We start from the raw sequence: 21,017 nt of genomic DNA, 5'->3' as shown, positions 1-21,017 counted from the left end.
CCATGCTTTGTGTATTCAAGATTACACGCTGATACGCGTCACCAATTAAAAACAAATCATGAACGGAAAGAAATTGACTGCCTTCCATTCAGCTACTGCTGAATCTTCAAACGTAAATCCTGAAGCGAGCAAAATTACGGAGGGCACTTAAGATTACTTACGTGCTTTGAAGGCCAAAGCATTTTTAATTGATATTTTTTCTTCGTTTCTGACGACACACGCACTCATTAGCATACAGTCGTAAGGTAACGCATGCACTAGGTTCACCTTCGTTCGCCAAGAAGGAACGCGTTTCTGTGGCCATAGAAACACAAAGACGGCCTTGCTTACGGTCGCGTTTTTAATGTTGTCCCCTGAAATAGATAAATCGTCCTTTGGCAGAGGTATTGTTGCGGCGGCGGCCGCCGCAATTAATACTTGCCGTTCTGCCCTGTCCGCCTGCTGGTAACTCTGTTGTTCTGCATGCGGAACTTGTTGATCGTCCCGCTCGTGTCCAGGAATGTAGAGATGCCTTACATGGTGTCGTCCACCTCAGTGAAATCCGTTCCAGCGGAGAGCTCCAGATGTCTGTCATCTCGATGGTAACTTGCAAGACAGCCTTAGCGAAAGCTAAGCTCTAGAGCTCCTGGTAGTTGCAGGTGAACAATCGTCGCTGTCTGATCATTGTCCAAGAACCGAGGAATGTTCTGGGAGAAAATGAAATTATTTTCCTCCCAGAAATACAAGAATTTTACATTTGTGATTCCCTTCGAGCTTGCGGAAGTAGTAGTAGTAGTGAAAACATTTATTTTTATTTTTTTCAGAAGGAAGAGTTAGGGAGTAGGGGGATGGGGATAGATGGATGTGGGGCTTCAGTGGTCGGTCTTCCCTAGTCCAGGATCCCGTTGGCCTCCGCCGCTGCCTTGGCCCTCGTCACCAGCATAAGCTGTGTGCTCGGGTCGGAGTCAGCCAGGAGGGCCTCCCACTGCTCTAGACTAGGGCTATTTACCTTTGGTAGTAAAGAGCTTTTTTCGCAGCCCCAGGTGGCGTGGTACGTTGTGGCGTAGCCCCCACACCACACGCACTCTTTTGCGTATCTGTTCGGCCACATTTTGTGATACATGGCTCTGCTTGGGTATGTGTCTGTTTGTAGTCGTCTGAGCGTGGTGGCCTGTTCTCTGTCGAGGATATCCGCCGGAGCCGAGTACTTCTTGCGCGCTCCCAACAACGCCTTCATTGCCTCCCCGTAAGATTCTGGCGTGCTGAAGGGTTCAACCGGCAAACCCGCCCTCCGGTTCGTGAACCCTCGGACAACGGTGTCTGCCAAAGTTTTCTTGAATATGTCGCTATACCAACTGGCCCAACATTCTGCTCTACTGAAACCAAGCACTGTAGACTACGATCGGTCAAGGGATCAGTCACGTCGTTAACAATGACGCCATAAGCAATCTCCATTGCAGAGTCTGTGCTCGAAATACGCATCCCTTTCATTTGCGAAAGTCTCCAGTGCTCCGTTGTGATAGAAGTATTCTTGCGGAAAGAATACTTCTATCACAACGGAGCACTGGAGACTTTCGCAAATGAAAGGGATGCGTATTTCGAGCACAGACTCTGCAATGAAGATTGCTTATGACGTCATTGTTAACGACGTGACTGATCCCTTGACCGATCGTAGTCTACAGTGCTTGGTTTCAGTAGAGCAGAATGTTTGGCCAGTTGGTGTAGCGACATATTCTAGAAAACTTTGCGCAGAATAACACAAGACGGAAGGGAGAAACACGTACACACACACGAGCGCAAACTTGCAACTGTATTTTTCGGAAACGATACATCGCCTTAAAAAACTGAAAGGGCGCCAGCGCATGATAGCCAGAGCAACACGTGTGGGAGCACATTGGTACAGCAAAAATAACATCTGTGATAGGCACAAGACAATTCAAACCCAGCGGAAATGCCCAGAAAGTAACAACATGCAAGCGAGTTATCGGTCACGAAGAAAATCAGGTCTTTTTTACAGTTACAGGAAGGCAACCCATGTAACTCCGTTGAAGTAAGGTTGGGCATATACGCCGTGACTGCAGTACTCCGCCGTGTGATGACTGTCGGTGTTTCGGCCATACTATGGCGGCTTATGTAGATATGCACTGATTGCACCTAATGCGTCAGTAACTACTGGACCAGTGTCTAGTGCCGTTCCTGCTCTGCAGCGTGAGCCTACCAAGCTTTCATGCACGGATAAGCAGTCTACAGATGTCGACCATCGGTGCTTGGCGGAACACACAACGGTAATAGACAGCTTCAAATTACGACTCTCTTGGTGCACGTGCCTGCACTGTGCGTGAGCTGCTGGAAGAATAGCATAGTGGTATCGCTGTGGTGCCGGGTGCCTGCACTAATAGGATTCCTAATGCCACTGTGGAGTGCGCCGTGCAAGCGGCTGAATGGCAGCTTGGCGTCTGACTCCCTGACGGCAGCTGTGTTGCGGATGTGCCAAGTCCAACTGTGGCCGGCACGCAGAGTTCAGCTTCCTCTTAGGAGAACACCGTCCCTGCCAAACACAAGTCCGGCCGTCAAAAGTCAAATAGCAATAAATCTCCTCGTCGCTTCAGATCGAGGAGAAAAGGTGAAAGCTTTAGACAGGTCCAACCTTCCGGCTTGGCGCCCTACACCACGGATGGTCAAGTGATCGTCAGTCACCATGGCGAAGCCCATCAGTTGATTGTCGCCGCACTCGACATCTGTAGCCTTCGGTATAGGCAGGCACGGGTACACTTGCACCAACTAGTTTAGGTCCGTCGGCGAGGCTGTTGATTTTCAAGATACTAAGAGCGAAAACACATTGCATACACAGGTGCCCATGCGCCCCTTCTTTCTACAACCTACACATCGAGGCATTACCCATTTAAACGTGGTTAGAGAAAAAGGGTACTTTTGTGCCTACGTTAAATTGCTAATCTTGTGACGCTTCCGAAGCATATTTAGCAACGTTTCATCAATCGCAAAGATGCAATATCCTTCCGAGATATCGTGCAACGGACATTGAAAAATTGACAGTTTGACACCGCATTCTGTACAATATCTCGGTGCACTGCCATTTGTTGATGAACTCTTTTACATGTTCTTTCTAATTGAAATAGAACCTCTGGAAAACACGCATGATGGACCAACATTGTGAGCCTCTTGTTCCTGCAAAACACGACTTCAGTGAAATGATTGTTCGTCTAAAAGAAATCTATGCGCAGACAGATGTCGGACCAAAGTGGCACTCACGCTCAGTGCCGTACCCTTCATTGCATTTGTCTAGTGCTTTTTCTCAGGTACAGCCTTTGTCAAACGTTTGGAGCCCAGGGGGTTTGTTTCTAAGCCACACTGTGTGGTTCGTAATGCATCTCCAGCGCTACAAATTTCCTGAAGGTAAGATGATTTCTGTTCCTGCCTCCTCCAATGGATAGGGCTGCCAAGAATGCTTCAGGAGTCCCACTACAAGGCTGAGAATCAAACTCCTGGGCAGTAAACTTTTGACAAAGTGCTTGGTTGCTTAGATGTGTCGCGTTATTCATCGTGCTGATTTGGCGCAGTTTTCGGAATATCTGTACGTAGTTCATGTACATAAAACATTTAATCACTGCAATCAATACCATTTTAAAAGAAAAAGGTGCTGTGGTCTATGGGTTTTCTGGTCCGCTCGCAGTCTGAAGACCATTTAATTCAATCTCCCGCACCTGATCATGAATTTTTTTTCTTTTCTGATGACGTCATAAGGGGCTTTTTGCAGCAATTTTCCTAGACTTGGAGAGCCAGATTTCATTGCTGGTGAGCCATATCAGGCTTTCTCTTTAAAATAATATGACCGCAGCGTCTGCAAACGGAACGTGGCCAGACTACAATGGGCTCACACTCGCAGATAATCAATGCTTCATTTACGTCGAAAGAACGCACGCAAGATAACGCAAAAGCTTGGTTTGGTTAATGAGGGTTTAGGGTCCCAAAACGGCTCAGGGTATAAGAGACGCCATAGTGAAGGGTTCCGGAAATTTCGACCACCTGGGGTTCTTTAACCTGCACTCACATTGCACAGCACACGGGCCTCTAGAATTTCACCTCCACTGAAATCTGACCGCCGCGGCCGGGATTGCACCCGCATCTTTCGGATAAGCAGCCAAGCGCAATAAAACTCTGTTTTCGCTTTCCCGTTATAGCCGGCGCATTCAGTTAATTATTCCTCGATAGGAAGCTGCCACTGTGTTCGTTACCACTAAAAAAGAGCCGTTATCGCTCCTTAAAAGTGAATGTCAACTGTGCTACTGTTCGCTTCCTTTTAACTAGGAACACATCATGCTTCTCGTGATTTAATTTTCTTCACTTTTTTTATTTAACGCTCACTAAAGCAACATCTGCTGAAAAACGCGCCTGCAGCGTCAGGCGCTGAGTCGCCCGCCACAGAGCGTGCGTTCGCTCTGTGGCAGCGCTGTCAGTGAACCCTACAGCATGGAGCAAAAGCCTTCACTGAGCACTACTTTTGATTTCGCTTCCCTATTTTATTTTTTTGTGAAAGCTTGTCAGCAGTGGCCCTTCAAGGACCGCAGCTGTTGTAATGATTCGCGAGCGAAAATGCGCCGCTGCTGCCTTCCAGTTGATAAGATCTAGTTTCTGTCTACAACTACAGCAGCCGGAAAGGTAGTTCCAGCTTTTTCCCGACGCCAGACCTCTTGACAACCTGGCATATACCCAAGCAAGTTCGTGAATATCACTCTCCAAGACCGAAAGCATCTTCATAATCATTTGTACAGATGCTTGCTACATATCTGTGAATACCTTCCTACGAGAACAAGCATATAGTGTTCTACGAAAACCTCGTATACTCGTAAACTCCACGAAAACGTCATAGGGATTGCGGAACCAGGGTGTAGAAGTACATTATGCGAAAATACTGGAAGATATATACAGCAACTGCACAGCTAGCATAGTCATCCAAATCAGCAATAAAATTTCAATAAGGAAGCGCTCAGGCAGAGAGGCACGATCTAGCCAATGCTATTCACCGCCAGTTTACAGGAGGTATTCCAAAGACGGAATTGAGAATGGTTGGTGATAAGAGTGTATTCAGAATACCTAAGCTGCGACTCGCTGATGACATTGCCTTGCTAAGTCACTCAGGAAATGAGCTGCAAAGCATGATCAATGAGTTAGACAGGAAGAGCACAACGGTGGGGCTAAAAATTAACTGGCAGAAACTCAAAGTAATGTTCAACAGTCTAGCAAGGGAACAGCAGTTAACAATTGGTAGCGAAGTGCTGGAAGCGGTAAGGGAATATATCTATTTAGGGCAGGTAGTGACCGCAGATCCGGGTAATGACAGTGAAATAACTAGAAGAATAAGAATGGGGTGGAGCGCATAAGACAGGTTCTCAGATCATGAACGGCAATTTACCAATAATTCCTTAAAAGTACTAATTTGTTTCTCACCGGTACTCAGCTATGATGTAGAAACGTGAAGGCTAACGAAAAGCGTTCATCTTAAGGACAGCACAGCAAAATATGGAAAAAAAAATTATAGTCGAAGCGTTAACTGACCCGAAGAGGGCGGGTGGGTGAGAGAACAAGCGCAGTTTAATGACGTCCGACTCGAAATCAAGGTGAAGAATTGGGCTTGGTTGGGTGTGTAATGCGAAGGCAAGATAACCGCTGGTACTTAAGGGTAACGGAGTGGATTCCAAGAGAATGCAAGCGTAGCCTGGGGTGGCAGAAAGTTAGGTGGGCGGATGAGATTAAGAAGTTGGCGGGGCTACAGTGGCCGCAACTGGCGAAAGACAGGGTTACTTAGAGAGACATGGGAGAGGCCTTTGCCCTGCAGTGGGCGTAGTCAGCTGATGATAATGCAAACCTGGTGCAGACTATTTGCAAAATTTTTTGAACGAATTGTTGACAAACCATGCCGACAAAATCGAAGGCAGCTATGAATTTAATATATAGAAGAAACCTAGCATTTTGCGACGATTCTTGAAGCTGCTCGGTTTTTCTCTATTTTATTCTTTTGTCCACAATGACAGCTTAATTTACTTATCTGTTTCTTGTTTTCTGCATTTTTTCTTCCGTTCCCCTTGGTGTTGATCAGCAGTTGCTGTGGCTTAAATCTTGCTGCTTGAATCAGCAACTTATATACATTTTGTTACGAGTTATTCTTGTTTACTTTCGTGTGATAAAGATTGCTCCATGTCACTTACTCCTCCTTGTTGTCATCTTTTACCGTTTGTGTAATGACGATGCACGGCATATTTACTGCCTTGTTCTGTTCAGATTGCTTATAATCGCGGCTACTTGAGCTTTATTCCTGAAACGGTCCAAAATGGCTAGCAGTATGTTCAAATAAGTAAATGCGCATCTAAATTGTTTTTGCTGCATTTCCTTGCAAGTGTGCACGTGTCTGTGCCTTCCATGTCTGTGTGATGGTGTGAAATCATTCATCTCGAAAGCAAAAACTAAACTAAACTAATTTCAACCAAAAGAAAACCGTAAAACGGGGCACTGTGCGGACTTGTGAAGCTTGCTTACAAGTTTTTAGGTCTTTTGGTTTCGATTGGGCTAGTTTTATTTCTGCTTTCGTTACGTCTGATTTACCACCGTCACAAAGAAAGGTGACTGGTCGCCTTTCAGATGGTACTATGCGAAGACAGTGCTGCCATTAGTGCGGACTGTATCGTATCGCAACCTGCGTGCGCAAGATAGCGCTGTGCCCTCGCCCTGACTTGATATTGTGTCCCCTCTTTCTTAACCCCCTTGCCACTATTTCTCTTTAAATATGCTCGCTGAATAAACAGCACGGCATTGTTCCCTTCACACTGGCATGCGTCACTTCACTGGACAACGAGACGAAACATGGTGTCAGAAGTGGGATAAGGCTCGGCCTAAGGAACGCCCCTGCACCTAGGACCTGGAACGGCTGCCGGCGGCGTGCTGCTGGAAGCAAGAAATGGAGCGCCTAAGGCCGCCAGAACCACTGCGTCTAACAGGAGACGGCGGTCGAAGTTGGAAGTTGTTCAAACAGAAATTTGAACTCTTTTTGCAAGCAACGTCCAGTTCCAGCAAGCCAGCATCAGAAGCAGAAAAAACCACTGCCAGCAAGCCAGCATCAGAAGCAGCAAAAACTGCACTCTTCCTTAGCGTGGCCGGTGAGGATGCAATTGAAGTGTTCAATAATTTTTTGTTTGCCGACGGGGAAGACAGAGAAGACTACGCCACCGTCATTGCGAAGTTCGAGGAATACTGCGTCGAGCAACAGAACGAAGTACACGAACGGTATGTGTTTCGTTCACGGATCCAAGGCGAAGCAGAGCCATTCGAACAGTTCCTTCGCGACCTAAAAAAGCAGGCCATGAATTGCAACTTTGGGACAAGTGCAGACGATATGGTTCGCGACCAAATTGTATTCGGCACGAACTCTCCAAAACTGCGAGAAAAAATGCTGCGGGAAAAGAAGCTAACTCTGGGAAAAGCCGTAGATTTGTGCAAGGCGGCAGAAACATCAGCACGTCAGAACGAGTTCTGGAGTCGAACAAAGAAACTGTCCGAGATCAACGCTGTCTCTTCGAGTAGAACCGGAGTGAAGCTACAACAGCTCTCGAGGCGAGTTTCCAGGTGCAGTCGATGCGACCGCACTCACGCCCCACGACAGTGCCCTGCCTATGGCAAGACTTGCTATTCGTGCAGCAGGCCCAACCACTTCGCATCGTGCTGCAGAGCGAATGCCCACGTTCAAGAAGTACAGCACGAAGGTGACGATTTTGACGTTCTGGACATAGCCATTGGCAGTGTCATAAGCAACCGCGACTGGTGTGTGAAGGCCAAATTTGGCGGCAAGGAGGTGACGTTCAAGGTCGACACTGGCTCCCAGGCGAATCTTGTACCTATGTCACTCTTTCGGACGTTAAATGCAGGTGCACTGAAGCCCAGTGGTGCCGTTCTGCGGTCGTACGGAGGTGGTATCATCAAACACTGCGGCACGTGCTCAGCGCCGGTGCAAGTAGGTGAACGAAAAATTTGCACTGAATTCTTCATAGTCAAGAAAAACCACCAGGCCATCTTGGGACTTCAAGCCAGCGAGCTGCTAGGTCTACTTCGCCGCACAGTGGACACCGTCACCTCGACCTCTTCTCATGAAGTGGCTAGGGAGTACCCTGGGCTCTTTCAAGGAACTGGGTGCTTACAACGTGAATACAGGATACTGCTGCGCAAGGACGCTGTGCCCGTCGTTCAAGCTGCTCGGAGGGTGCCCATTGCCTTACAGGAGCCATTGCGTACTGAGCTACAGCGAATGGAGAAAGAAGGAATCATCAGAAAGGTCAGCGACCCAACCGACTGGGTAAGCCCACTAGTCATTACACGCAAGAAAGACGGAAAAATGAGGGTGTGCATGGATCCGAGAAGGATCAACGACAGCCTGAAAAGAGAGCACTACCAGATGCCGCGTCGGGAAGATATCGAGGCGGAGTTAGCGGGAGCTAAGTTCTTTTCTCGTCTAGACGCAAATGCGGGCTTTCACCAGATCCCGCTTGAGGAGCGGTCGTCGAAACTTTGTACGTTCGCAACGCCCTTCGGCCGGTACTGCTTTCTCCGGCTTCCTTTCGGGCTCGCGTCCGCCAGCGAGGTGTTTCAAAAGGCGCTGAATGAAGTCTTTGACGGTGTTCCTGGAGTACGGGTGTACGTGGATGACGTTCTCATTTGGGGCACTACCAGAGAAGAGCACGATGAACGACTAAGATGTGCACTAAAAGCAGCTGAAGCTGCAGGCCTGACATTCAATGTTGCAAAATGCGAGTTTGGCGCCGAAAAAATAGCATTTTTAGGCGACGTGATCAGCAGCGAAGGAATAAGCCCTAGTCCGGCCCTGGTCGAAAGCGTAAGGAACATGCCAAAACCACAAAACAAACAGGCAGTACACAGGTTGCTCGGGGTGGTAAATTACTTCAGCAAGTACTTGCCATCCCTAGCTCTGCGAACACCAATTCTCCGCTCTCTTCTAAAGAAAAATGTTTTATTCGAATGGACGGCCAATCACGAGAGAGTGGAAAGATATATGCGACGCGCTCACCAAGGCACCATTACTCGCAATTTTTGACCCACAGAAAGAAACAAAAGTGACGTCAGACGCGTCACAGAACGGCATCGGTTCAGCTCTGCTACAGCGGCACGGCGTAAATTGGAGGCCAGTCGCTTACGCGTCGAAAACACTGACAGAGTGTGAACAGCGCTATTCACAGATCGAAAAAGAAGCGATGGCTCTCGTATTTGGCTGTGAGAAGTTTGACCACTTCACATACGGTCGCCCAGTCTTGCTTGAAAGTGACCATCAGCCGCTAATAAATATATCAAAAAAGGCCATAGCAGACATGCCGCCGAGATTGCAGCGGTTTTTCCTGAGACTGTTGAAATATGATTACGCTCTAACATTTGTTCCGGGTAAACAGATGCAGTTGGCAGACATGCTCTCAAGGTCGGCGGGTCCTGCTGACATCAGCCACTCGGAGACAGAAGATGTTGAAGTCCATGCCATCAGCATTTTGTCTGCACTGGTGAGTGACAGAACAGCTGCACTACTTGCGCGTGAGACGGGAGCTGATACCTATCTCAAAGTGGTGATGCAGAACCTCGCAGACGGGGTCACGGTTGAAGGTCCGCTCAAATCTGTGGCTGCTGAACTTTCAGTAGTGGGTGGAATACTGTTTAAAGGAACGAAGGTCGTTATACCTCGAAGCATGCGGGCCGAGACATTGAAACGCATTCATGCTGGGCATCTTGGCATTGCGAAGTGCAGAGCAAGGGCAAGGCAGCTGGTGTACTGGCCAAACATCAACAGTGACGTTGCATCGATGATTGAGGGTTGTTCAACCTGCAGAAAGTATGCTTATAACCAACCATCAGAGCCACTGATGCTCCGCGCCACTCCAACCCAAGCCTGGTACCGCGTTGGTGTCGACATATTTCAATATGGCGGAAAATACTACCTCATTGCTTACGATGCCATGTCGAATTTTCCAGATGTCGAGGAGCTCTGCGACCAAACGGCATCCGGCGTCATCGAAAAACTTGGGGCCATGTTTTCACGATTCGGAATCCCGATGGAGGTATGCACAGATAATGGCCCACAGTTCTCCAGCCATGAGTTCGCTCTTTTCGCTGAGCTGTACGACTTCAAACATGTTACGTCAAGCCCGATGTTTCCTCGGTCCAATGGGCTGGCCGAAAAGGGAGTGCAAGTAGTAAAGCGTATCCTCAAGAAAACCACAGAGGCGAATGAAAACTTTTGGCTTGGTATGCTCAATTACAGATCAAGCCCATTGGAAGACGGCCGGTCGCCCGGCGAACTGCTCCAAGGGAGGACCCTGCGCACGACTTTGCCAGACTTTCGACGTCAGGCTGTTACACGGGTCAAGAAACATGAGCAGGCGAGTCACGCCACCCGATGCCTGGCCCCACTTCAAAAAGACGACGTCGTGCGCATTAAGGGGACAACGTGGGATCGCAAGGCCAAGGTAACTGCAGCGGCAGCTCCTCGCTCCTACTACGTGCAAACCAATGATGGCAAGACGTTGCGGCGCAATCGACAACATTTACTGGCAACAAAGGAGAAGTTTGACACTGAGGCCTCAGACAGCGATGAATCTAGCGATGACAGCATTTTAGCCCGGGAAGAGTCGTCAACCCTACCACCGGCACCAGCGGCTCCGGTTATGCCGACCAGAGACACCAGTCCGGCGCCCCAGCAACCCCGCCGGTCCGCACGTGTGAGAAAGCCGCTTGACCGCCTTCATTACGACGAGAACTTCAAGCAAATCAGCCACCAGCGTTAAATGTGCTGCGAAAAACTGTGACGGAGGAGGATGTATCGTATCGCAACCTGCGTGCGCAAGATAGCGCTGTGCCCTCGCCCTGACTTGATATTGTGTCCCCTCTTTCTTAACCCCCTTGCCACTATTTCTCTTTAAATATGCTCGCTGAATAAACAGCACGGCATTGTTCCCTTCACACTGGCATGCGTCACTTCACTGGACAACGAGACGAAACACGGACTAAGTCGGTTCCGTATCACTAAAACTCTCATATGCGATCGGAAAAGCCACCGGTACTAGACCCTGCAATTGCACAAACGAGACGACACCCAAGCCATCAGCTCCCGCTTAGTTTCACCTCACATCGGCACTCAGTACCTCTTGTATAAGTTTTTGGTTGCCCAACTTTAAAATAATCATTTCATCAAGAACAGCGTAAAAACCGCAAGGACCATAAGAACGGAACATTATGCGCCATTAAACCCAACACAACACAACATAAGAGCGGAACACACCGAACAAGCGCTAATTGGTAGTGTAAACTTATTTGCCATGGTGCACTATTATTAAACGTATGAGCCGCATTTTTCGCCGAAGGAAAAAAGTTTGCAAAGGATGCATTCAAAATATAATATACAAGCCGCATTGAAATCATCTTGTGTCGAGAAATGCAACTCCATCTCTTAGAATGATGCTTGGCTAACTGATACCTGTGTTCGGGCTTTCCAGAATATGTTACGATTCTACTAACTCACGCGTTTTCTCTTCGAAGTATTTATACTGCAGTCTTTTGTTGTATCTTGGTGAACAGCCGTTGCACTTGAGACAGTAGACTGCAAAGCATGAATCGGCGTCGTTGTTTTCGATAAGACTGCTTCGTTCGCGAATACGATTGTTACGCGTCGTCCAGTGTGCGCCACGATTAAAAGCAAGCCCTTGCTCTCGAGAAAAAAAAACTACATCGTGAACTGTTACGTGCGGAAGTCAACCAAGTCACCAACCTTCACGTTATAAATTTTCTTCGCCGGAAATATGTACAAAACAGGCGTCCCGTCTCCAGCCAGTTCCTCTGAGAAACGCGCGTGGCAGCTGAGAGTCTCAGTCTACTGTACTTAGCGGCCGCATTACCTATTATTTTCATGTACTTATGACCGTTTGGTTATAGCGAACTTAGAGATTATCGTTAAACATCTTAAGCACGCCAAACAGCTACTTAAAAGCTTTTTAAAGGGACACTGAGGAGAAATTGAAGTTGGCTTGTATCGACAGAATACCAGCTCCTGATTACAAAAACGCCACTCATACTGACAACAAAGCTCTTGTAACGTAGAAAAGAGCAAGAACCAAAATACAGGTATCGCCGCCACAGGCCAAACTCGCAAGTACAAGCGTGATGACGTCATAGGACAAAACAGTGTTGCTAGAACAAATAGTTCTAGCAACACTGGGACATGAGAAGCCACAAATCACTGAGGCACAGCCAATGCATGCGCAAATCTCCTTGACGTCGCCAGATGGCGCCACGTGCCCGGCTGCTACGCACGCTCCTGAAGCATCGGGACAAATCAGCGCCTGTTTTCCGGCGGTAGGCGGGCTCCCGGTATTCCGCTAGCGGTAACAAGGTACACGGTATGCTAAAGGTGTCTATTTGCGAAAACTTCGTTGACGACTTCGAGAACGAGATCCATCGTAACGCTGGCAAAACGCCAGTGCAAACGTAATCGAAGCGACTGTAGCGACGGCCGCAATAGCCGATAGATGCCTTCAACGTGCGGCCGGCGGTAGCTTTCTTTTCGGCTACTGCTAGGCCGCACTGCTGGCAGCCAGAAATCACGGAGTCTGCGTTACGTCATGTGCACGTCATGTTTCACGTCTCTTAGTCCTCTGTCGTCATAGACGAATCCCAAGTTTGAATCAGAGCGGCGGGAAAAACTTTTTCAACTTTGAATCCAAATTTCTTAGAAATAAATGCATCTTTCGCTGCCGGCCAAGTGGCAACAAAGCCATGACATGCCGAACTATCGGATTTTACTATAAAAAAATATTAATAGTGCTCTCCTCAGTGTCCCTTTAACGCAGACATACACGATTTGTGTTACTGTGTGCCTCAAGACGGCGCTCTGCAATGTGTTCGACATTATATTCGGAGGGAAACTGTTAAGCTATACGCCTACGGCGCCAGTGGCTCCTTTCTCCCCTCTAGGCGGTAACTAACTGCCGTGTCCGTCGGAAGTCTGGAGGGGTTAGGAATGGTGACAGCGCTTCGGACGCTGTCCACGGCTGCGGAGATCGGGGAACAGGACTGCGAACAGCCTTGTCAGGGTCGCAAGGGGCCGACGACCGTTTCCCATTGAAAAGAGATTAGCTCTCAAGTGGGTGGGGGTCAGTAAGGTGAGCGACTTCTGAAACCCCCGACTATCTAAGCAGTGGACTTTACTGGCGCCTCTAGAGTCGGGCTCTGGCGACCACTGGGCTCCACCCACTTGTATCTACAGTGCCATTGCAGCGGTATTGGTTGAAATTGGGCAAGAGCAGATTTAATAAAACTCAGCCCAATTAACGAAGGTGTTAAAACCCGCTGCAAACAAAGAGCGGGAGAGAGCTCGCCGAGTCTCAGTCTCGGCTGCTTTTAAACTGCCTTTTCTTTTAAACCGCCTTTTTCTCCTACTACTTGAATTTTTGGACTTGTCTTGAATAAACTAGTTTTGCTTCTCAACAAGTATGGAGTTGCTGCCCCAACCGGCAACGTGTCGCCGGACGAGTGGACGAAGACGTGAAGCGTCCAGCATTCGATCAGACCAACCGGTCATTCATTCCGACGAAGAGGAGGAGAGACTTAACTGGTGCCGTGACCAGGATGACCAGTGTTTCAAGTTAACTGAAACGATGCGCTAGCCTACACAGGCAAGTGCTGAATTTCAACAAAGAGTTATTGCGAACTACTGCGCTTCTTCCTACGTTCCGTGTTTGCTGGCTGGGTAGGATACCGTTCACCTCAAAACGTAGCCCCATACTAGGAGGTCCGGTGAAGCGGTCGTGCCGGGTTCGAACCCTCGACCAGGACGAATTTTTCTTCAAGTACGAATTTTCTGGGGAAGCTGTGTAGCGTGCCTTTGTAGCCGTTTGGCTGCGCTTTGGTGAATGCCAATGCCTAAATACTATGTCTTACAAACCTTCTGCATCTTGGCGGATTCCCCTAAAACATTTGGCCAATACTAACAGAAAGTTCTTTATTTAGGTCGATAATCTACTACAGCTATAACTGGTTGGACTCCCCACAAACTGGATTTTCTCATGATTTCTATGTATTTACTTATCGTTTATATTTCAATGCCAAGATGATCACTGTCTCAAAAGTTTTTTGTAAATGCTCATCCGGACTGAACTTCTCATTTGAGACCTGCAAAGAAGCGTTTCTGCTATATTATGACATACAGACAAAGGTGGAAATAGATAATATACGCTGCTGTTACAACCCAGTATGAAGCAGGGTTAGGTCTGCGTACTCCAAGATAGACAAGAATTATGCAGACAAGCCATTCCACAAGAATTCCCGAAACTGTTGTGTTCCCAGTTTTCTGACAAATGCTTCTAAGCCCAGATGAATAGATTACGAAAAGCAAGCGATCCGCACAAGTTGCTAGCACTCATCTACGGATGACTGGCAAAAGATGTGTAAAGAATGTAATCGCATTCCACCCATAAACAGAGTAGGGATTAATAAATAACACAGGCGATCGAAGGGTTCTTTCAGCGGTAACGCGTGAGCATGGCGTATTGCGATTGCAGTGGACGCCTCACACGCTTCCTCAATTGTTTTGTTATTTATTTACTTTCGGTTGCTATTTGCATTCGTTTAAGCGCGTGGCGCGTGTCCTGCGCACGTGCAGTAGCGGTGGCACTTCTTCGTCCTCTCCACTCTTCTTACAGCCGCCATAAGCTTCCATTCCCACGGCAAGCGGCTTCCGCACATACGCCTTGCCTGTTCCCACGACATGTGCGCTGTTGGCACAATAGATCACCATCCCTAGCCACGTTAAATAAAGTCTCTGATTGTGGAGAATTGTTCTTTCGTGCAGGGTCTGTATGCTACACAAGATCTGCCTCCTGTTTGGCTGTATTTACTCGAACCATGTGTGTGTCTCCGAGAATTTTGATGTGCAGGCAGAGTGATATCAGAATGCTTGTGTCTCTGTGTGTGACGGGATCGCGGGATGCGGCCTGGTTAAGGAAGGCTATAAGCCTGTCAGTGTTGTCCTCTTACGCAATAAAGAAAAAAAGGTCGGTAATGCATAGTGGCATGTGCGTTCGGTTCCGAACCCGAACGTTGTAGATTTGAATATTGTCTACATGTTCATTTCATTTTCGCCGCCGCGGTGGCTCAGTGGCTATGGTGCTCGGCTGCTGGCCCAAAAGACGCGGGTTCGATCCCGGCTGCGGCGGCTAGAATTTCTTTGGAGGAGAAATTCTAGAGGCCCGTGTACTGTGCGATGTCAGTGCACGTTAAAGAACCCCAGGTGGTCGAAATTTCCGGAGCCCTCCACTACGGCGTCTCTCATAGCCTTAGTCGCTTTGGGACGTTAAACCCTACAAAACCAAAAAAACCAAAACCATTTCATTTTCTTTCTTCGCCCCTCGGTAACCTCACTCGACGGGCAGTTCTTCCCGACATGGCTCCTAAAACTGACACGCATTAAAAGAAGTTATTCACAGTACTGTCTTAATTTCATCCCCTGGCGCCTGGTCTGAAAAGCGTGGCGAAGCGTTACCAGATAGCTGCCACTTGGGCTGATGTTACCTCCAAATACTACCTCCAGCTATGCCCTCAGCAGCCAAGATCAACTACTCAATGGGGGAGCAGTTTGGACTTGGTCGCCTACAGAAACGCAGACCGGTATTCAATAAGAGAGGTACAAGTGAAGAGTCACTTCTTCACGGACCACCGAAGTGTGTTTATTGGCTTGAATAAAAGCGATTAACCACTGTAACAATGTGTCTTCTTGCGTGACTAGTGTGTACCTTGGATTTACCAGGACACTTACCATGAGTGCCAAGCATGCCGTTGTAGCCAGTGCAGGAACAGCAGTTCTACAGTCTGCATTAACATCACCAGCAACCAAGTATATCCTCACAGCCGCAGCGATTATAGTTTCACTACTAGTTGTACATAGAATAGCCAAGTGATCACTACAGCAGCACCAAGGTATACAACAAGTTTCACACAAGCACCACAACAGCACGACTATCATGTGAGCGAGGGCGTAGCCATAGGTATTGCTTTCGCAATTTCCGGGCTTAACCAAGTTGAGCCACAGCCATTTTTTCTTTGCCTTCTGCTCTTTATGCGCGCGTCGAGTTCGCACATGAGTGGGCAGATATTTACATGGGTTGCATGGTAAGGTTTTCAAACTTTCGTAAGGGGCTTGCAGTCAGTAATAAATCAGGCCTTTATACATGCTCCCAGGTATAATTTTATGAATGTAGGAACCTGCGCTAGCTTGTGGTGCCAACTTTTTGGTCCAAATAAAGCTGAGCACACTTCCAACAAACAGCTTCCAACAAACTTTTATTGATTAATTTGCATACCCCTCACCACCAGTTTGAACACTGCAGCACTGCGTGGGGTGTGGCGGTCCATCGGGTAAAGTGGCGTTCTTACGAAATTTTACCACGAAACCGTACACAAGTGCAGGGTCTTGTGCTATGCTAATAGTCGCCTTCACCATCTGGGCACAGGTCCCGGCTGTGGGGAGGCACGATGACGCCACATGTGTCCACGAAGTAGTCAATGCAGTCTTGCGGCACGGCATCTTTAACTGCCCTCTGAGCCCAAAGTGAGCATTCTGGCACGCATGGCACATGAAAAAGACAAGGCGGGAGCATGTACGTTAAAAAAAAAGACTACATAGTTTTCTTACCGCTCTGATTAAATCTCACGTACTTTCGATACTGTGCGGTCCACATATAGAGTGTCACTGAATTTGTTTTAAACTTCAACCGGAACGGTTCAACGTCTGGTACAAATCTACTTTATTTCTTTGCGAATTTTACTTTACATCAGCAGGTGATATTATACCAATGATAACATGTTTGCGACCGTCATCATGTTTTGCAGGGCCCTATATCACTGCCAGCAATACAAAAACTCAAGGTACAAAATAGGCTTCATGGCAGCGTGTATTACCAGCTCGATTATGCATTGTGAGCGCTCCCACTCCGCATTCTACCGAAAACGTAAAGCGGCTATACAGCTGTCTTGTAATGAGATTGGAGGCGTCGGTGTTCCCGGCATGTCTCCAGTATTTTATTCGATTGTAACGGACATCTTATTTTGAAGATCAACTTTGCGCAAAATAAGCCGTGCATTTCAGTTGGTTTAAAACTACTCGTATTCCATATTTTCGCTAGAATATGCATATTTTCTTATAATTTCACTGCACTTACTTTCCCTGAGAAGCAGGAAAATTCGAGGTGGAATCAACCACCATCATGACAAAAACAAACATGCACTATATAAAAACGCCAGTCATAACGCTTCTGAAACTCTTCCTAGCACTTTTCACTCCGTATCGTCTTACGATGTCCGTGGTATTCCACATCGGCGACAAGGCAGTTTTCGTAGTCAGTGTAGAAGATGACTGCTTCCCGCTCGGTTGGATCTGAAACATTTTTTTACACGTTGGTTCAAATTTTGAAGACCGTAACAAACAGTTATTTAACCATTTTTTCACAACCACGCAGGGAAGCAGATATATCGTTTATTTCCAGGGGTGTGCGACTATTCGAAATTTTGAATCCAAATATGTTTATGATTTAATTGATATTCGTATCCGAGAAAATTATATTTGAGAATATCTGAATATTCGCCAGTGATGGTATGCCGCGCAGACTTTCACAAACACGACCGCTGCAAACAGTATTTAGGCACATTACCTGACGATCGAATTTAAATTTTCAGCGAAACCAAAACAACCGTCCTTTTCGGCACCTTCTCTGTCGTTTATAATATTAGGACACTTCCTAGGCTTGATTGCCGAAAAAACTGACCAAAGACGGCGGGACCAGAAGAAGCACAAAGACGCACACACAAAGTGGAGAATGCTTTCTGTGCCTCTTCAACTTTGGTGTCACTTCTTGTCCCTTTGTCTTAGCGGAGTTTTTCTGGCAATCACTATGAACCGACTAGCCGAACATCAAGTCTTGATAGGCTTAACGTCATGTGAAATTCCGCAAGCAGGTTTTTACACACATGAAACCTGATGGTCACAAGATGACCGACCACCCGCTGGGAGCAATGACACCCAATAAAAGCACTGTTATTAGTTTTTTTCTTATATCAATCTGCATTATGTTACATACTTAACGCCCACACCAATTGCATTCATCCTGACCCCTTCATAAGACTACTAGCGTAGGCTCCGCCACCTCGCATTTATGAAATAATATATCCGAGAAAGCACGCATGCGTATTTTCGCATGAGGCTTCCGAATGAGCGAGCCCAGGTGTCAGAACAGGGCAGTTGTGTAAAAACACTTAATACTACATGATGGCTTGTAAACCGCGCAACTCTTAAGTGGCCGCGAAGGCAGGCGTAAACGAGATCGGAGCTGCCAATAATTTCCTGCCCACGTAATGGAGGTGAAGGAATAAAACTTTATTAGCAAGAAACTAAAAATTCCAAGCCTGAATGTTTAGAGGTATATGAATGCAGTAGTCGTGCTTGCAATTACACTTCAATTTCTTAATGCCTAGCTATTTCATACTAGTGCAATACAAACAAAAGCTAAACGCTCGTGAAAATGTCCCCAATCTGTTTTTTTCTGAGCTGAGCTTTCTGGCATCTATAGGAAATTTTCCAATAGAAATACAAGCGCAGTCTGGGAAAGAAAAGGGAAAATGCCAATAGTTACGCCCTGCACTTTTAAGCGGATGCCTTGTGGCGCCCTGCATGGCTCGCTTGACATTAGTTGCCATATGAAGAAATATTATTACAGCGCTTAATTCAATATTCGGTTTATTGGTTTACTGGTTCATGGGGGTTAAACGTGCCAAAGCAACTCAGGCTATGAGAGATGCCTTAGTGAAGAGCTCCGGAAATTTCGACCGCCGGTGGTTCTTTAACGTGCACTTTGATCGCACAATACACAGGCCTCTAGAACTTCGCCTCCATCAAAACTCGACAGCTACTTTGCCCTTGGCAGTGCAAGAGCCGCCGTATATTTAACACTTCCAGCTTCAAAGTCTACGCTGTCCAGTTCATCACAACACGAAAGGGTTTACGTACTCTGTACAACATAGAATAAAGCGCTGAGCTACTCACCTCCAGCAACAGTCATCGAAAATGTTCCAGGTCTGTCCCCAATCTTTCCTTTAAACGCCGCTTCTTCTCTGGAGGAAATGAGGAAACCGAGATTTATATTTCCGCCAATCGGCTGAAGAACGACATTTTGCCTACTTGAATAAGTTAGACAGGGTTGATTGGAAAGATAAGGGAGGGTAGGCTGATGAATATGGTGATAACGATTATGACATATGATAGGATAAAAAAGAAACTGTTCGCTATGTACACATCAATCGCTCAGACGGAACTGCTCACTCAGTGTTATCATACTGATACCACGAACGAAACAACTCTTCTAGTCATACGTTTACACACCTGGGACGTAATATCGCTTCATAACTGTCACATGCCATAAAAAACTTCAGCCTTCTCAACCACATTTTCAAAGATGAAATTGCGATAGCATTTGGTAGTTGGGGACCCCAAATATTCTAAAAGACGCTAGAAATTTTAGAAGTCGGCCAACGCCAGAAGAAAAAAATAAGGTGTATCAGAAAGTAATTCAATGTGGTTACTGCAGATTACTTCGTGCATTAAGGTGAAAAGGGGAGGATTAGTGGCTGGATTAAGCTGTAGAAAAGGTCGGGTTCATGTAACCCTATATTAAAATTCAATGGATTGAACTCACACATTCTAGTCCTCAGATTTTCACATCTTATGATGCTGATGATCTCTCGACCATCTCGACCCATGAGGGAATTTTGTTTCGGAGAAACCGGGTGAATTCTCCACAAAGGTAGAAGGAGGGGTTGACATCCTTATTTATCAATTTAAATAGGTAGTTTTGGTTGTGAAGGTTGAAGGTCCCCGTCTGTAGTTGCCTCCACATGACCTGTTGGTGTCTGGTCAGTTTTTTATGGGATGGTAGGAGTATTCTTATTGCTTTGAAGTCTGCAGTGAGTTCGTGGCATGACGTGAGTGGCTCACGAAAGGTTCCGGTTCGTAAGGTCAAAGGGTTCAGGATAGAGGGTATGCAGCCTGTGGGAAACCAGCAAGTGAGATGTAGATTCAAAAGTATCAATGACACTAGCGTGATGGAGCACAGGCGGCCTTCATTGAATATCAACACCATTCGGCAACCTTTGTTGGTACATATAAGGGTAATAGACAGTAACTAGAGCTCAAGCGAATTGGTGGGGTTTGCGCCAATAGGAAGTCAGAACGGTTCTTGCCAGCCAGGAATGGTACTCAGTGACGAGGTGAACAAATCTGTAGGGAAACTGGGACTGGTCCGCTACTGAAGGAAGGTCCACAATAATTGCAAATAAGTTGGAGATCATTTGGTCTAAAATTGGGCTTCATTCGCCTGCTGGTGAACCCCATGACACTATTGGCTGCACCCTCAATACTGTTTACCGATTTTCCTTTAGATGCAAACAGCAAGATGCACCTACCCTGTTGAAGGGAAGGTCCAGACGTAGGTAACTGTACCAGCTTCTGGGTCAAACTCTGTTCTCCTTGATGACATGCACTCTAAGATCGTGTCGTTGTCCGTATCTGATATGGATACGACGTACTTGAATTTCGTGATAGCCTGCAGTGACAGTATTCGTAAATGCATAAAAACTTTTAGTGCCGCCAGGATTTCAAACATCCGCCCCGGTAATAGAGCAGCCTAACTTTTTTCTGCCTATTGATGAGGAGATCGCAGCGGTCAATTCCGCGTAGGAATCGACCAAGGTGCCCGTGATTTCTGGTCTGTGCGTTCAATCGGTCCGAAATAAAATTACGAAGGACACTTAAGACTGCTTGCGAGCTTTTAATGTGAAAGTACTGTCTCAATGTGAGCTGTGTACAGATTCCTTCCTTTTTAATGGAACAAATCTATTCATTAGCATACAGTTCTAAGGAAACACATGCACTAGGTTCG

At 47.0% G+C, this 21,017-nt stretch overlaps 2 protein-coding genes across 3 annotated transcripts in view; one reads left to right on the top strand and one right to left on the bottom strand.

Moving 5' to 3' along the window:
- The first annotated feature begins 6,683 nt into the window (after positions 1-6,683).
- LOC149360332 (uncharacterized) lies at positions 6,684-11,001 on the top strand. 2 transcript variants are annotated; one of them, XM_089572286.1, is made up of 4 exons: positions 6,684-8,338; positions 9,444-9,548; positions 10,015-10,100; positions 10,304-11,001. In XM_089572286.1, exons 1-4 carry the CDS (start codon positions 6,950-6,952, stop codon positions 10,824-10,826), a joined length of 2,103 nt encoding a protein of 700 aa, XP_089428412.1. In that variant the 5' UTR covers positions 6,684-6,949; the 3' UTR covers positions 10,827-11,001. The 2 variants fall into 2 exon arrangements, with proteins under 2 accessions (XP_089428412.1, XP_089428411.1); XM_089572285.1 differs by having other exon boundaries at positions 9,444-11,001.
- A 5,351-nt stretch (positions 11,002-16,352) lies between these two features.
- Positions 16,353-21,017, bottom strand: part of LOC149360331 (uncharacterized) — an 8,317-nt gene continuing 3,652 nt past the window's right edge. Inside the window, exons 2-5 of the mRNA XM_089569248.1 lie at positions 20,542-20,681; positions 19,127-19,194; positions 17,384-17,464; positions 16,353-16,648 (exon numbers count right to left, since the gene is read on the bottom strand). Coding sequence (XP_089425374.1) covers positions 16,512-16,648; positions 17,384-17,464; positions 19,127-19,194; positions 20,542-20,681 — 426 coding nt within the window. The 3' untranslated portion in view covers positions 16,353-16,511. The remainder of the gene's footprint in view (positions 16,649-17,383; positions 17,465-19,126; positions 19,195-20,541; positions 20,682-21,017) is intronic.

The sequence above is a fragment of the Amblyomma mixtum genome, chromosome 2 (genome assembly GCF_055824585.1).
Source record: "Amblyomma mixtum isolate Tamu chromosome 2, ASM5582458v1, whole genome shotgun sequence".
NCBI classification, from domain to species: domain Eukaryota; kingdom Metazoa; phylum Arthropoda; class Arachnida; order Ixodida; family Ixodidae; genus Amblyomma; species Amblyomma mixtum.
The sequence above is the reverse complement of the archived record's forward strand: the minus strand, read 5'-3'. Positions and strand labels throughout refer to the sequence as shown.

Coding starts and splice junctions, on each gene's coding strand:
- LOC149360332 (XM_089572285.1), top strand. CDS start 6,950: ATGGAGCGCCTAAGGCCGCCAGAACCACTGCGTCTAACAGGAGACGGC. Junction 8,339..9,443: donor TCAGCGACCCAACCGACTGG/GTAAGCCCACTA, acceptor CCGGGTAAACAG/ATGCAGTTGGCAGACATGCT.